We start from the raw sequence: 18104 nt of genomic DNA, 5'->3' as shown, positions 1-18104 counted from the left end.
CGTACACGAGCATTCCACTAATGGAGTCACTAATGAGAAACAAAAATATTCTTTTCGCTTGTTATTGTTTTCGATAGATTAGACAACCGCCGGCAGAAATTGCTATGGATCATACCGCGCGAGAAAATTCGCACCGCGTTTACTTTAATTCTTTTCTCACTCGATGATCGTCTGATTTTCGTTCTATCGTAGCAAAAATTACGTTGATATAAAATATCTCGGAGAAGTAAATGATTTCGCATATCACGTAATAAATCGATTTCAGAAATCATATCTTCAATTCTGATTTATAATAATAATTGTTTTAATTTTTTCTTGCCTACTCTTTGTCGTCGAAATTTAACTCGCAATATCTCGACAAACTACAGAAGCTAAAGACAAAGATATTAAATTTTTCGAATTTTTTTTCAATACATTTGCTTCGTTTAGAGATATAAATCCAAAGTTATCTTTAACAGCTGATCTCTAGGAAATGTCATTTCAGTGACGAAGCTCATCGGTTCACAATCTCCAAAGTGACGTTAAGACGCGCTTTTCGCAAACGCGCTGCGCGCGGTTGATTTCACCGCAGTGCGGATGTGGCTTCGAAACCGATGTGAATACCGAACAGGGATTAGAGCATCGCGTTTATCCGTACGGGCCGGCGGCGCGGCGTACCGAGACGATTAACGATTTTATGGAAGCTCGTCTAATGGGATTATCGGATTACTTCCGTGTCGGTACGAGTACTCCGCGAGCGCACTATATTACTCCTCGCACTACTCTGTGGATTACGTTCTCATTCTTGAGATCGCTGCTGGCGCCAAACTGTTATTCTTTGAGATTTCGGATGCGAGATTTCTCGGTAATCGAGTCACGGTAAAATTGGCCTTGTGACAAGCGAACAATTTGAATATCAATTATGAATCCTTTATTAAATGAATTTGTTGTTTCGACAACAGGATTACAAAATAAAAAATTCAATTAACGGAAAATGTGCTATTTCTATATAAATAACGTTTTTAATAGAATATTTAAATAATAATATTATTCTATAATGTCAAGTTTCGTACCACATTTTAATACAGATTTGATTTATAAATTCCATTAGCCATCCGCATTTTTGAAAATTCTAGATTAATATGCTTCCGAAATAACTGATCTAATTTTGAACGAATGGAATATTAACGTGATTAGACGAAAGTGATTAATTCATAATTTAATTGCAAAATGATGTGAAATGTGATTTCGTAATTCTATCGATTTCCTATTTCTCTTTTGATACATCAGAATATTTTTAATGCTCTAATTATAACGCAAATGTGATTAATATTACCTTATTTTTGTTTCCATCGTGAAACATATCAAGGATAAATAAACACGAGGCAGATATTGTTTATTCTGTTTTTAAATTTTACTTGCACGCATATACACTTTTCTGAATAATGATATATTATTGTCATTATATTATTATTACCACCCTTATTACCGTTTCTCAATTCGAAGATGGAACACCGAGATGAAACGGGGCCACATTTTTATTTTTCCCGAAAAAAAGGAATGAAAATAACGGATGCGCTCACAGGCTCGCGATTTATATCGTCATAAATATATTTACGGTTATAACTGGAACTCTCTTCGTACGACGCTTTATTTCATAGCTTCCGGAAATAGATCCGTCGACTTCCCGCGTCTCCAGAAGATCGATACTCCGATAAAATCCCGCCTGTCCGTTCACGGCCGCTCGAAAACAATCCGCGATTATTTCCCTTCGCGAAATATTGTCTGCGTATTCTCTTCTCGATCGCGCATTCGACATACGAAAAGATGGAAAGATTATCAGTAATATCTGGCTCACGCAACGAGAACCGCGTCTCGTGTCATCCCGTCGTTATCAGAAACGATTCACCATCAGGGTCACCACAAGAACAAATTTATATATTAATTGATTTTAATATATTAAATAAATTTATTAAATAAATTCAACTTTAGAAAAAAATTTTTATCAAACTGTAAATTTTTATTTAAATACTTAATAACATTGTATTAATATTGTAAAAGAAATAAAAAATTTTTATCAAATCGCGCTGCAAAAAGATCTAAAAAAGTACTCATTTTTCGAAATTTCAAAACGGGTACGCCCTCTTAAAGGTACAAAAAATTAAACACAACATTATTATATCGATTCATATCATAATTACAATAAATATCTCATTGAAATAAAAAAAAATATCTTTTTCATATAACATATAAAAAATATGTTGCAAAGTATAGAAGATTGTATTTTAAGTCATATTTCTTTTATTTCTTTGCTCGATTATCAATCTTGTTAAAGATAGCCAAAAATGATTAGCTGTGAAAAATCTTCATGTGACCCTGTGTATCGACCTTGTTCACGATGGAAACACACGCATGTCGTTTACGGTTTGAAAACCGTCGTCGTCCGGAGATTAGAGTGCCTCCGGTGCCATGTGGGGAAACGACGAAACTTCCCCCAATCTGTAGGAGGTAACGACTCCCGCGTGTGCGCATGAGAGTCGCGATGCGTCTCGATTACGAGAGAGAATACAAGGGGAAGACAAGAAAAATGCGAGTCGCTGATAGCCTACGTTTTTCATAGCCCAAATGCCGGAAAGTTCTTGAGATCTCATTATACTGTAGATTCAACTCTCCGCAACTACGCGGCGAGCTTCTTTTAATTTTCCGTTGAATTTTGATCCTTGCATTTGCCGCGTGCCACACACTTAAAAGACTTTCTTTTTTAATTTTTTCCAATCATATATGAATAGTTGATGAACTTATAATGTGTATTACAAAAAGAGTTCATCCAATTTTATTTTAATAAAATAAAATATTTTATTTAAAATTTTATTCCAATTTTATTACAATATATATAAAAGTATGACGCAACAGATTATTTTCAATCCTAATAGGATATAAACTTGATGTCTGAATCTGTTAGAATCTAATTATACAAAAGTCAATTTTTATATGTAAATCATTGTTTTTCTTTTCAATTATTAAGGAGAATATTTATTTTTATTCCACTTTTATAGTCAAGTTAACGCAAGTAATGATCTCATTAAAAGAATATTCACGTATCAATTGTAGCCACTATTCTGATTTATAACACTGGCTATATAATTGTTTCTGTGATCTTTTTTCATAAACGCAGAAGTCAGAAAGATAGAAAATAGAAATAGATTAGTTCCCATTATTACTCCACTTGACAAATATGGATTCGGCATTCACCCTCACATCACAATTTTCCCGGGGGAGGAAGCGAGGGGGAATCGACGTAAAAAATGCGTTCTCGGAACATGCGGAATTGCGTGCCACGGGACTTTCGTAAGCTCGGCATACACCGACACTTTCCTTCCCGGTACCCAGTATAGTCGGCACCCTCCGTCGATTCGAGGACGTTTTCAATTAAGGGACAATCATCCCTCGACGAGCAATCCAAGTTCTATCGGATCAGCCCGTCCCCCGACGAGACGTGGCTAGATCTGTCCTTTCCTTTCTTCCCCCAACCTTCTTATACGAACAACGATAGGAATAACTTCCGCTACACCCTCAGCAATGGTCCCCGAATGTACGACGCTGCAAATGCGTGCGAGAGGTGTAATAGCGCCACCCTATATTTCGAATAACATTGAATTAATGTTCTCATAGTGATTGGTTCCCATATGTTTCTTCATAATTTTTCAACAAGGATAAAAACATTTTATTGTATATTATATGTTATTTTTATGAAAATCTTTCTTGCATCAATTACCTAAAATAAAAAAGATGAAATTTTCTTCATAGTTGTGAATTAATGCTAAGTATTATTATAAATTTTTTTATCAATGGTTATTGATTTGCGAAAAATTTTAAATAATAGAAAAATGTGCACATTATTGCAATCTTGGTGAAAAATTGATTGAAAGAGAATTATTAATATTGAAAGTTCAAAAATATAGGGTAGTGCGGCTAGGACAGGTTACTGATATACGTATACGCGTGTATTAAGATTTCGATTTGTGTATATAGATATAATACTTTGTGAGACACGCGCATGTAACAAGCGCAAAAACCGCGGGGCAACGTAAAAATAGAAATGTCGAGAATCATCAACTGATATTTTATTCTCGTATGCTAAATTCGAGGGAGTGACATCAAATTGGATTATTCAGCGCGAATAGTTGAAATGGAATCGAAACATTGAACTGTTCTTATATTAATGTAAAATTTCGATAATGCGCGCGCTTGTAATGCGAGGAAAATTAGAGTAATGCGAGGTAGACGATCTCATTTTGCCGGAATAACGGAATATTGCAATTGTATTATGTTAATTTTTTAACAGTATTACAAAGCAAAAAAAAAATTTAAATCGAAGAGAAGAGATACAATATCTGGAAGTGTAATATGTCGAAGTAAGAGAGAAAGAGAATAATATATTTATTCTTCTATATATCATAGTTTTTCGATATATAACATTAATATGATTATACAATATTTTTAACAATGTTTTTTTCATGACTTTACACTTTATAACTTTTACTGGAAACTGTTAAAATATCCTTAAGCAACTCCAAAATATATTTTTATTTTTTTTTATATAAATGTTACAAACTCGATAATTATTGACTTTACTTCTTTTGAGTGCATATATAATTTCGAGATGTTTCCATCATTTCTGTGTATCTTCTTAGTTTCGTATCTAATCGTTTCATAATGATATGAGGAGATAAATCGGATCGCCTAATTTTCGGGCTGGATAATCCGCTACGAGCTCGTCAAGAAGTTTCGCCATTGGCGCGATACGACAGGAGGAAACTGGATACATGATCACTTTGGATTTGCATACTCTCTCATAGTCTAAACCTCATTTGCTTAGGCGAATTGTCGAATTAAAGCAGCGACGATCGATCGTCGTGCAAAGCAAGCGATTCTACTAGCGATTTACTGTACTGAAACTGAATCTAGGTCAGATGAGCAATCGGAAAGTCTATTTACTGAATACAGTATACTCATGGTAATGTCGAAGCAGCATCAATAATGGAATAAGCAAAAATCGGCCGCTAATAAATATAACAGATGTAGTAAGAATCCGCTTAAAGGTATTTGTCGATTATAATGAATAATACAAAATTATGTCCACTCTTTCATTAAAGATATAAGATTTAAGATATAAGTGCAATTGAACAATCAATAGTCTTTAATAATTTTTATTCCATTCTTAAAAGAGAGGGAAATTATTAATGCCATCCGGCATTATTATTATTACGGAACAAAATTTATGAATTTATTAAACATTATCGCGATTCGTATAGGAAACTTAAAGTACTGGAAATACATGTCGCACATCAATTTCTATCGAATACGAATACTCACTGAATCGGCCTTTTCATGGGCGCGAGCGCGAAGCTAGCACGTCGCTGCCATTTACGATCGCACAATTTTCCGCCACCTCGGCTACCGCTGTTTCTCTTCGGCTTTAATCGCTTGCTCGACATCGTCGTCACCTGACAATACGAATTGATGATCGAACGTAAAATTGATCGTTCACATCGCGTGCCGAAAGCGCCGCTCAGCAGCGAAGTCCATTAACATCTCACATTATGTGTCGCGAATCGTGCCGCGAACGCCTCTAAATCGACTATCGTAATTTCGTGATTACATACCGGACAATCATTTACAGACTTTCGTTGCTCGGATGAAGTTTGCGAAGTAAGAAAAAAAAAGTGTGTTCTCTATCATCTTTTTGCGCATTCTTCTTTCAAAGAATATTCGCGCTATTTCCTTTATGACTTTTATTTTTATTTTAATTATTTAGTTTAAATTGAATAGATTAAATTGAACCTCGTGGAAATATTAGAATCATAAATATTTGAATCATAATAATTCTTTTTGTAACACACTTTGTGTCTGCCTGCGGCTTCGACATTAAGTAAATAGATTGCGATGTTTGCGCAATGCCAGACAAATGCAATCGTTTATGCAAATCCGCGTCATCATGATCCAATTATGGCGAAATGTTTATTGGGTGAAAAATAATATTGTACGTAACGAGGAACGAATATTGGCTATGAGATCGGCGAAAAATACGATTTAGTAGTTTTGTCGAATGAATGGCAAAAGCAATACTCAGTACGTGAATGCGTGCATGATATTACCATAGTGTATGTAAACCGTGAGGAAAGAAAAGAATAAGTGTGTAAGCTACCTGTGCCTTGTAATAAACCATATATATATGTATGTATATATGCAACACATGAGAAAAAGGAACGTAAATACACATTATATATATATATATATATATATATATATATATATATATACATATACATATAGAGAAAGAGAGAGAGAGAGAGAGAGAGAGAGAGATAAAATGCGTGATACACTGACACACGCATAAAAACATAAACGAATGAGATACTCTTACGATAATCTATTTAAACAATCGTTGCCGTCTCTTCTGAAACAGAAACCCCCTCTCAGAATTTCATTGCAGCGCCCGCAGAGAGAAATAACGGAACAAATGACGAGGAAGTAGAAACAAATGAAAGAGATATGTTGTTGAATAAAATAGCAATAATCGAATTTTCAGACTGAATTATGATTGAATATTATACCGCAGGTCTTTGTTGTCGCGGCGGCGACGCGCGAGTGTGTTAATTATTATAAATACTGTTACACAGTGTCTTGCTACAACCGGGGAGATGAAAATAAAATCTCGAAGCTCGAAATCTTTGGAGATTTTATTTGCGCCTATAAAGATTCAATCCTGAACGTAATAACAAATTTTTTTAGCAATTTATTATTAATATAATTATGATATTTTTAATGTGAATTAATTATTATCAGACAACAGCTTCTTGGATAGAAAATAAATAGACAAAACTGGAGGCAATCGTCGAATTTGACATTTCCTCGACTTCGTAGAATGAAGCGTATCCCACGAACGATACTTTTTTTTCGCTCGTGCTCGGCCGGATTTATCGCCGGCCGTTGTTGCGTAGCGAGCGGCCAATTGGCGAAGAACGATGCCCCTTTTTGATTTAAGGTTTCTCTTTCTTTACGATCGCGCAGTCGACTGTCTCGCACGACTAACAGCAACGCGCGCGGACACATAAATTCTTTCTGCCGGTGCTGGCTGGCATGTGGCAAGATCGAGATTCGGCGTGCGGGTTTCCGCCGTTATTTACTGCCATTCGCACGGACCGGAGGGGTAGAAGGTGGAGGCTGTTTTTGATGAGTGTCGCGGGATAAGTGCTTTTTCTTTCTTCTCGAGATCGTTTTGTAATTTAATGAAAATAAAAAAAAAAAATACGGCGAGTCTTTCTCTCGTTTTTCCGACGAAGAAAAATATACGCGGTCTCCGTCATATCAGCGAGACATCACTACATCGAGGAAGAAACAGGCAGGTAATGTGATGTATTTAATTGATGCATGTTAATGTGTGTACAAAATATTTTTTTCTTATTTAAATAATGAAAGTTTTAATCAATCTATGAATATTTCTTTTAATTTTCTCATCGATTTCTATATTACATAAAACAAGTGTAATACATAATTTAAAAACTCTATATACTAGAAAAATTAGATGTCGTTTTTTTAGTTTTTAGAAATTTGGTTTGTCAATAAAAATATGATAAAAATAACATATTACGATGAAATTACAATCCGATTGATATGTTCGACGATATAATTGATGTCGCACAGTTTCGTCTGCGAACACAAACGATCTTGGTACACATAATTCTGTGAAAGTAAATGGCAGCAACTGCGAGAAAGAGTCGTAGATTGCTTGCTCAGCGTATTACACAAAGAGAACGAAACTGCCCGCGCTCGTATCAGCATTTTATCACCCATGCGATCGACATTACCCCTTTCCATAACGCGACACGAACTACTGCGTCGCGCAGGGGGACATGTTTCCACCGCATTATGAAATCGATTACCGCTGATGTGGTATAATTTTGTACATATATCAATCTGTCGTTTCCACTTTTTATTTCTTAATGCGCGCAAATAAAAATGTCATTTTTAAATTTTTGAAAGCATTTTTTTACGGAAAAATTGAATTTTTTTTTAAACTAAATTATTAAATTATTAAATCAAAGAAGAGGGAGAGAGAAAGATAAGAGTAAAAGAAGTTTTAATGAAGTTAGACGTCAAGAGTGAAAATAGATGACGGAATCCCGTTTCTGAATTAATTTTAAATGTACTCTTTAATATTTTTATCGACAAATAATAGTTTTATTGAATGCTCGAAAAGGAGAAATAAATTTTAAATAACGATACCTGCACGATTCGCATATATAATTTTCGAGGAATGCATGTTTTCTATGCTTTTCCGCGCTTAATGATCATCTCTAGAAATGATATTATTGTTATTGATTAAAATCCAGTATTTATTTATTATCACACTGAGAGAAAAAAGTTGTTGATTTGATTAAATGTGTACAAGTGATTATTATTTCTTTAATTGAAATATTTAAGTATTTAAGCACGCTTAAGAAAGCACGCTTTCAGTAACACATTTTATGAACATCTCCGCATTGATTAGTGACGATAATAAATATCTATATACGAAGCATAATATCTGCATGAAAGACAATGCGGTTTCTGGAAATTCAACCATATAATAACGACGTGTTTTTTATTCTGAAATGTTTAATTACTACATTTTACGGAACAATAATTAGATCTCAGTACGAGATATTTTTTATATAATGCGTATAATATTTATTTGTAAAATATTACGTTCCATTATTTCATCTTTCATTAATTAATTTTTTTCGAGTTTTCCGATATGTATGCTGCACATATTTCTCAACAACATTTGACTATTATATTGCAGATAATAAATAAATTAACTGATTGGTATTATATATATAATTTTTACGTAAATATAAATCACAAATTGCACAAATTATAAATTATTTATCTTATTAATTGACTATATTAATCGAACAATAATATTTTCTTGTTAAATTTTTTAGATACGGATTATAAAAATCATGCGACTTTTACAAGCATTTGTTCCAATTACTTTGATTAGATATTTTATGTGATATTTAGTAATGTAGATTCTTTATGTAAAAACTATTAACTTTGCTAAAAATGTAATATTTATACTTTGGAAAGTTAATCCTTGGAACGAAAGTTACTTTGTAATTTTATTGAATATTGTCGTACAAATAAATAATACGATAGAATTATTACGATCATATATTTCTATACTTGTGAGAATAAAATGTGTCCAAGATATAATATTTGTTTGCTGAGGTAAAAACTAGGAAGCGATAATTCTATTTTCCTTTCATGCTTGTACAAGTGTTATCTTGACATGTTTGATTCTTTTGCATAACATGACAGCGGACTACTATTCACCGAATGCTAAGCAGTAAAAAATTCACTAAAAAAGCTTGTTGACACGTCGTTTATTGAAAAACAAATGGATACCTGATTCTCGCAGTGCCTGCAATCGGTTCCGGGTGATGCAAGATCGATATCGCCTAGATTGGAAAATAACCTGTATTGTTCTATCCGCGCGCGTTATCTACCCACGTATGTCTCTTGTCCCCTTCGTACGTATGTGTGTGTGTGTGTGTGTGTGTGTATGCGTTTCGAATATACATATGTATATCCTATTACCTAACACACTAGCGTCCTGCATGTTGCAATTGAGATCGCGTGACAGACGGCCGTCTCTATCCGGTCGAATGAGACGACGTGACGGGACGCGACACGAAATCGGTACATGACCAGACACTTTTTAATCACGCATTACGCGGCCACCATAAATCTTCAGGCGACCCGTTATCGTGCTGGATGCACTGTCCAAGAACCATATTTCATTGTATAAGACGCACATAATACGATCTATAATATAGTACGTGTTACATTTCGGACAGAACTGATATTTATTTTGCAGGGAATATAATTTATGTCCTTATCTGTATCGATAGCGATTTTTTCATCTGAGCTTTTATTGTAGAAAATTTTATACGACATTGAAAGATTTTATTTTTTGACTTTTCTATGTCAAGATATTTATTATGTTTAATGAAAAATTGAGAGTCCAAAAGCAATTAAAGGTAATGCTTAAGTTCAGAAATGACTTGTTTATTATTCTTACGATTCGCTCATTAAACAAAGTTTAGCTATTTTGCTTATAGTTCTCTACCGAGTGATGTTGTTTCCCTACAATCTAATCACCGCGATAATTCATTCGTCAGCGCTTATCCTTCAATCGTGGAACAAAAATTTCCTTTTACAATCGCGTTAATCACAAAAATTGATCTTATAAAGTTGTAATAGAGAAATAGAGCACGTAGATTATGTTCACAAAATTCGATATTTATAAATTTTGAAAAAAATTGTATATATATATTTATCAAAATAATAAGAAAATAAATAAATAACTCAACACACTTAAATTAATGAGGTAGATACTCAATTTTTGTAAACTATGATTGACATGATTAGTTTGTCTCATATTAAAATATATAAATTTATATATAATTATAATTCAACCTTGAAAATTCTAGTCGTGTTAAATTTTATAAAAATAACCGTTAATATTTAAATTGCATATATTTCAATATTATGGGAAAATGTTTGCAAAAAAATAATCGAAAATTATATTAAATTAGAAATATTGATCAATAAGTATCAAAGTCGGCGTTCTTCGATAATATTCTCATTCGGTTTTAATTTTAGTACAGTCATGTTTCTTTACTATATCAATACTCGATCACCGCCCTGAGGGGAAGCAACGAGCAATTAATGTCTTCATTAACATCCGTGACTAAGATTGAACTAAATTTTTCTCTTTTTTTTTACGTCTTCTTTGCGATACGATCGATCAAACGTCAGGTAGTACACATTTTTCGATTCTATTTATATAAATACTTTAAATTTATTCATGTTGAAATAGATGGAAACAAGAGAAATTTATTTATTTAATCAAATAAGTTAATATTTATTCATATGTTTTCAGTACTTCGATAAAGCGCGTGCTCCACTTTATTCATATAAACCCATTCTACAATATTATATCGTAGACAGTCACTATTGTCCAGGTGCTTCTTCAATATTACAATAATGCTAATGTACTTGCGAGCTATACAGTTGTACAGCTCACTTTTAAGGAGTTGCGTAATAAATCTGCAAGGAAGCTGTAAAATGATTATAAACGGCCAAAGTTGCACTTAACTGCGCGCTGACGTTGATTTAACGCGAACATTTACGTGGCTGAAAGTATATATTGTTGCGGGCGGCATCGTTGCCCAAGTCTTTTTCTAACGAAGTATCGCCGGCGAAATCTAGTTTCAACACTTTGCGCCATAAGCTCACTACGAAGCTTGTTTAAAGGATCTTCAAGAACGATTATGGAAGTAAGCCGGAGTGGCCGCGAAAGCCGCGGGAGAGGAGAGGAGAGGAGAGGAGAGGGGAAGGAGAGGGAAAGATGGTGACGGGAACGGAGAAAAAAAGAGGAGGAAAAAGTTTATTCGATCAAAGCAATTATTGAAAATTGCCGTACGGACGTTCGGAAACTCACCGTAATCGTAACTCGTTATTACTTCCGAGCCTCTGAAACGCTCGATGTTAATTTAAAAGATTAATTAAAGGCTCTTAAGATTTCTTCGTGGTGCATCAACGTCTTCTGATTATCACTCGGCTATCTAAAGAAGAATCGGGAGATTTTATGAAAATGTATAAAAAAAAAATATTTCAAAAATGAACTTTTTTTTTTAAATAGAAGAAAGAAGGAGAATATATATGTAGATGCAAACAAATATTGATATAAATCATTTTTTTTCTCATGTTTATATTTACTATAGCAAACTCGCGAAGTTTATATAAGCAATTTAATAACATTTAATTATGAAATTTATAATCACAATTTGTATTATAATGTCGATATTTTTTTCTATAAAAAGAGAAATAATTTTTTTAAAACATTTTTTTAAAAATGCGAAAACAATGAGTTGAAAGCAAACTTCCACTTTAAATGACAAAGCTAATTTTTTTTCTTGCAATTTTCATAAAGTCGATGTCGAGAAAACACTCTTGCAAAAGCAGATGCCCTTTAATAATTATAATCTTTGCGCGGAAGACATCTTTCTTCAAGAGATAGGAGAAGGGTAAATTATACACGCAAACGAGAAGCACTTCATGTTGGCAGACGAGACGAGTCGAACCCGTTTTAAGACTCGATTTCAAGTTTACAAATGGTGTAACGTTAAGCCCTCTCTTTTTTTTTTTTCTTATCCCGCCGTCTTCTTATTTCTGAGTATTGCAATCTGACCATTTACAGTCTACAAGGAACCATGCTGGCTTGCTCTTTTTTTTCTCAGTGTCGGTGCATCGAAAAGGCGTGTTACAGTGCGCTATATAATAACGTAATTTACGGCGAACCGTAGTTATCGTGCTGAATTTCGGTATTCGTGCAACTGAGATTTAAACTTTTCACCGAAAAGGTGAAATGGGAATTTTTATTGCATCTTGTGAGCACCTGCTATTTATGCCCATGGTGTTTAGCATGATGACTTGTAAGTTAAAAAAAAAAATTTATATAGAGTTAAGAGTTAAAAGTTTTGTATTAAAAAAATAGTTACAAATCAAATACATAATCATTTTATTGTATCGAATTTAAAAACACTTAATGTTGAAAAAGGCATTTTTCAACATTAAGTGTTTTTAAATTCGATACAATATATTTTTTTCCTCCAGAAAAATTAAGATATTGAGATATAAATAATAAGATATTGAGATATAAATAAGAAATTGAAATATAAAAAATGTAATAAATTTTCAAAATGTTTGCGTTAATAAATCACGATTATACGAATGACGAGTGTATCGGAATAATGGTGCCAAGTATATTAATCATCGTTCTAGTTTTCGTGTTCGTCCTTGTACAATTTAGGTGAACTTGCTACCATTTAATCACTTAGGAAGCACGATTTTTCTTTTACGTCGGAGCAGCTGCAACGTTACAATCTCGTAGTTATCTATGATATCATAATTTATCTCAATCTCGAGACTATGGTATTGTCTTTAAAGAAATTGGAAGTTTTATCGAACAGCTGGCGTTCTAAATAATGTAGCTGATGATGAAACCGCAGATTAAACATGAATCACATAAATGAGAACATTAGTTTTGATTTTTCAGCCTTACAATTATATGCATTATAATATTGATAACCTCTATTTTTTTATCATATAACTATTATATTTTAAAAAACTGTATTTAGAAAAGAATATTTTTTGAATATATACAAGAAAATATATCAAAAATCGTAATTGTTTCAATTCAAAAGATCTATGACATATCTATTACTATTATAATAACGGACACATATATTTCATTTTCATACAATTCACTTTTATCTCTTATATATGCCAGTTATATATTACACTTATAAGTTGTTTTATCACATATTTGTCCCAACATACACGAGTGCGTTTTACATTACATAATATCTTGGTGGTTACAAGTGCACTGTATAATGCAGGTTGTGTAATCACAAAGACACAAAGGCGAAGAGTACGAGATGCATAAAAATAGAAGTTAGTCAACAGTGAAAAAAAAAAGAAGGCCAGTACGCTAAACATCTCGCGAAATAAACCGGTATTTGCGTTTGTATCGCGCAAAAAATTAGGCAAAGTGCTCAACGTACGAAAAATATATCTTCTCGTTTAGTTAAAACGACTTTTATTGTAGCTCTTTTGTTATCTCGATGCATATCAAAACCTTCGTATACGCGCTTTTTATTTATTTTTTAATACGAGATTTCTACACAATCTCAGATATACTTAATGATAATATAAAATATATAGACGTTTTAAAAGAATGTAATTATTTAAAAATGGACATACTAATTAATCCAGCGCATTTATTATTTGTTTTATATGAAGTAAAAAAAAATTAAATACAATACCGAATGGACGAACACAAAAACATATTTATAAAAGTTTTTATTGCAATTTTGTTGCGTGTTGAAAAATTTATGTGCGCGATTTAATTCTTTAATCATCGGATGTCTTTACCGATTGCATAGATGGTTTAATAGCATGATCAAAAATGGAATAATTATTTTAATATAATATAAGTGAATTTGTGATATAACCTTTTTCACGAGCTGATAGCAGACTGTCCGCTTGAACGTACAGATAATATAATCACATAACAAGCAGACTGGCCACAATTTACTTTTTAACGTGATTTGCTTTTCCGACATTGTAATAGTGGTAAAATTTCGCCCACCAAGAGAGCAACAGAGATAGAGATAGATAGATAGATAGAGAGAGAGAGCGGGAGACCACGTTATCGAATCAAATTTGCAGTAGCTAATTATGGTACGATATAATCCGTTAATGAAGCTATACGTTAACTCGACGTAGAACGGACTATCGAAGCATTATTTATAATAAACGCTGACAAATCCCTCGTCGAAAGCGCTTAACATTTGATCGAGTATTTTCCAACATTGTTCGAAAATTATATCTAGTTGGCTGACATGTGACATTATCATTTTGTATATTATTTATAACGCGCGATATAATTTCGAATTCATACATTTTTAAATGTTTAAGATATCACGCGAATATAGAATAAAGTCATTTCAGTATAAAAAGTGCAAATGATAATTTAAGATTTTAAGGAAAAAAATCGGAAATAAAATATGAAAATGCATATTGCGAGTACAAAAAAAAAAAAAACATCAAAGTGATAAAAAAATTTATATTATACAAAAATCCAGTATACTCGATGAAAACTTTTGCTTGTAGATTAATTTTTAATTTACATTTTCGCCTACATGGTCATATCAATAATGTATCACCCATTAAATGACGAATATCTCTCTGCACGATTATTACAATTTAAAATACATATTTATTTAAAATCTGTGAATAAAAGTTATTATAAAGCTTTTGTATGTTCTACAATATACTGTAAGTATATATAGCTTAGATTTCTCTCTGAGGATGTAATTAACATGTCCCTCACCGAGAAAATGTACAGTTAGCTATGCACAGAAAATTTTTCTTTATTTTATAACCGTACAATAGAATTGAGAATGTACACAAATATTTTTGCGGGAAAATCCCATCGAAAAATTTCTTTAAAAAGTTTGCTAAACGAGAACTAACCGTTTCTTACTTTTAATTTGCTTCGAAGAATAACATTTGATTTTATACATAGATCAGAATACATTAATAGAGCAACAATATAAAAAAAAGCAAGAAATAATAGTACATAAAATAAGTTTACTTTTAATATTAAATTAATTAATATTAAATATTAATATGAATTAATTAATATTAAATGAATTATTTGCCATTGTTCGTTTTTTAACTAGCTTACATTGCAGAACTATATTTACATGACTGACAGTAGAATTTATATGGTGCAAAATATGATCGCGATCTCTTTTACAAACGATTCTTATTACGCGATTGTTTTCTCCTTGAAGCCGACACGTCGCGAAAGCAAGATGATGAAAAACATAGTCGCGTCGGTCATTCATCGTACTCTTGGAATTCGTGTCAATCGTGTGTAATCCGAACGATCTGAAGGATCTAAGCGTGCGGGGGAAGAACTCGTGCAATGTGCCGTGAGTTACGTCATTCCGCGCATTTGGCTCGTCATTCCGTGACATCACGGTACCACGTGCTCCGTGAATATCTCCCGCCGTCATTGTTCAGTATATATCATTCACGTGTGAGTTATTGCACGATGTGAACACACATATTGGGTCCCCCTTGCTGGTGCACGAAATTAACTCTCCTTTCCAAGTCAATGTCAAGGTAATCGTTTAAATCTCATCATCGGTCATATCGATGAATGAATATTTATATATTATGATACAGCTAGTTACTTTTATCGTAAATACCTGAATATTTGGTTTTATTACATGTCGACACACATTTAGGCAGCATATGACAGCATTAATATAATGTCTTATTAATTTCACGAACAAAACTCGATTCATATAATAATAAAACAAGATATATATTTACGTTTTTTATTTTTCTAAATAGAAAAATCATGTAGATTTGAAAGAATTATGTATCCACTATTCTTTATTTTATAATTGAATCAGATAAATTTGAAAAATGTGCGATAATATAAAAAAAATGAAGAATCTCTAATGTGATTTGTTTTAATGTTTTCTCACAGATATAATTTCATATCAGTATGAAGTTAAATCTTATCATTTTCGATGATAAGAATTTACACTTTTGTGCTTTAGAGATTGATGTTTTATTGATAAAGATCGATATATTTGTTAACTAAACACATGTTCAAAATTATTTTAGTGATTACTTATAATAAGCACTCGTTTTCACATCATTGATGCATCAAATATAACGATAAATTTTTAATGACTTTCATTGACCGCAGCTTGACATGTAGTGGACTCAATTGAATTCAATAAACATCAATTAATCTACCGATTTGTTGCTTTGTCATGTTGTCACTACATGTGTCATTGCACGCACGCGAATAGTTTAATACATATTAATATGCATATATATAACATACGCACACACAAGATCTTTCATCTCTGGAATTAACAAAGTGCTATCTATGAGTGAACAATAGAACGCATACCAATTTTTATTTCACTTAAATAATTTTTATAAGAAATATCATACAAACGCCGTCTTTTTAAATGTTTAACAATAGGTCAAGAATATTATTTAATATGATTTCGCAGAAATAATACTGCATTGTCATTTTTAACGCTAAATATAAGCTTTCAATTTAGTGATATGATTAAATATGAAATATTTGTTGGAAAAATCCAGATGAAATCACAAATAAATGTATTTAATTTATCAGATAATATGCATGATAACAGAAATTTGTACGATACAAAAAAACAAAATACTCCAATTTAATCTGACTAGCATTAAACGAGAAACGACAAAAATAGACTGAATTAATCTGGCAAAAATCTAATGATTTTTATTTAATCCAATAGTCTCCTAGTTATTTGTGCAAATCAAACAGATAGCTTAAAAGATCATCTAACTCACATTATCTTATCTGAAATTATGAGAGAGAAGTGTAACATTAATGTTTAGGTAAAGTTTTAAGAAATTCATGATTCAGTTTATTTTTCTTAATTATTCATTAATTTTCCTAATTATTCATTATAGGCTACAAGTTAAAAGCAACATCTTTACTTCGTATTCTGCACTAAATATAAGTGAATAAAATGGGAATGAAAATATGGCAAACGCTCTTGGCAAATAGCAAAAATAAATATATCTGCCTTGAAGCGGAAAAAACTCCAACGCAAAGATGAAGCCATAAAAAAAAATCAGGGTACAGCTTGTATTAAATTTCATTAAAACCCAGACTGTACCTTAGACGAGGGGGATTGCGTCGTTAGCGCAATATGTCGTATACGATGTAGCGTGATGCATGCTCTGAAGAGAGTTAGAGTTCATTGTAAAATGTATTGAGCGTTTTGTCAAAGGAAAGCGCGTCTTAAGGGAATATTCGCAATGTCATGCATCATCAGGATGTCGAAATCGAACGATTTTGCTCACGTAGAGAACAAGCGACCAGGAATGATCGCAAGTAGAATGGTGGAGGGGCACACCATCATGTATGGGGAAATATTTTACTGAGAGAGGGAGAGACTCTCTTACAGGATTTATATATACTAGTGATCCGGCGCGGGTCTTTGCGAGTCGCAACGTACGCAATCGGCCGAACAGGTTGATTTTAACGCGCTGAACGTCGTGATTTTATCACGTTTTCCAAGGAAAAAACGACCATCTTTTATACAGAAGAATTGTTGCGAATGCATCGATTATTTCCGACATAATCGGTGCTTCTTATGTAATGGTGAGCTCTATTTTCCGCACGAAAAGGTCGTCGTGACAGTTGACTGTGGCGAACTAGACGAGTTTGTTCCAAGCTATGTTGTCGAGTTTGTGAATAAAAGTAGAGACTAAAAGTAGAGACGCTATTATCATTACGTAAACTCGTGCTTTTATCGTGTCATTCCACGTTGCAAATGATATTAATAAGATGGCGATTGAGATAGCAAATTCTTATTCAACAACTTCGAATTTTTGAAATTGTTTTACACTGAAAAGTGATT

General features: G+C 32.7%; 1 protein-coding gene across 6 annotated transcripts in view; it reads left to right on the top strand.

The window, feature by feature from the left end:
• The window catches only part of LOC126852565 (cystinosin homolog), a 266934-nt gene that overhangs the window by 231233 nt on the left and 17597 nt on the right, over nucleotides 1–18104 (top strand). For 2 of the 6 annotated variants that reach the window (XM_050597497.1, XM_050597496.1), the window contains exons 1-2: nucleotides 15490–15789; nucleotides 17149–17845. The exons of 1 other annotated variant lie outside the window; for it this stretch is intronic. Coding sequence is in view for 2 of the 5 variants with exons in the window: in XM_050597495.1 (XP_050453452.1) it covers nucleotides 7272–7388 (117 nt within the window). In the remaining 3 variants the exon portion in view is untranslated. Of the gene's footprint in view, nucleotides 1–2219; nucleotides 7389–15488; nucleotides 15790–17148; nucleotides 17846–18104 lie in introns of those variants that run through there. 3 more of the 6 variants (XM_050597495.1, XM_050597494.1, XM_050597499.1) reach the window with 3 other exon arrangements.

This window comes from Cataglyphis hispanica, chromosome 10, assembly GCF_021464435.1.
Source record: "Cataglyphis hispanica isolate Lineage 1 chromosome 10, ULB_Chis1_1.0, whole genome shotgun sequence".
NCBI lineage: Eukaryota > Metazoa > Arthropoda > Insecta > Hymenoptera > Formicidae > Cataglyphis > Cataglyphis hispanica.
The sequence above is the reverse complement of the archived record's forward strand: the minus strand, read 5'-3'. Positions and strand labels throughout refer to the sequence as shown.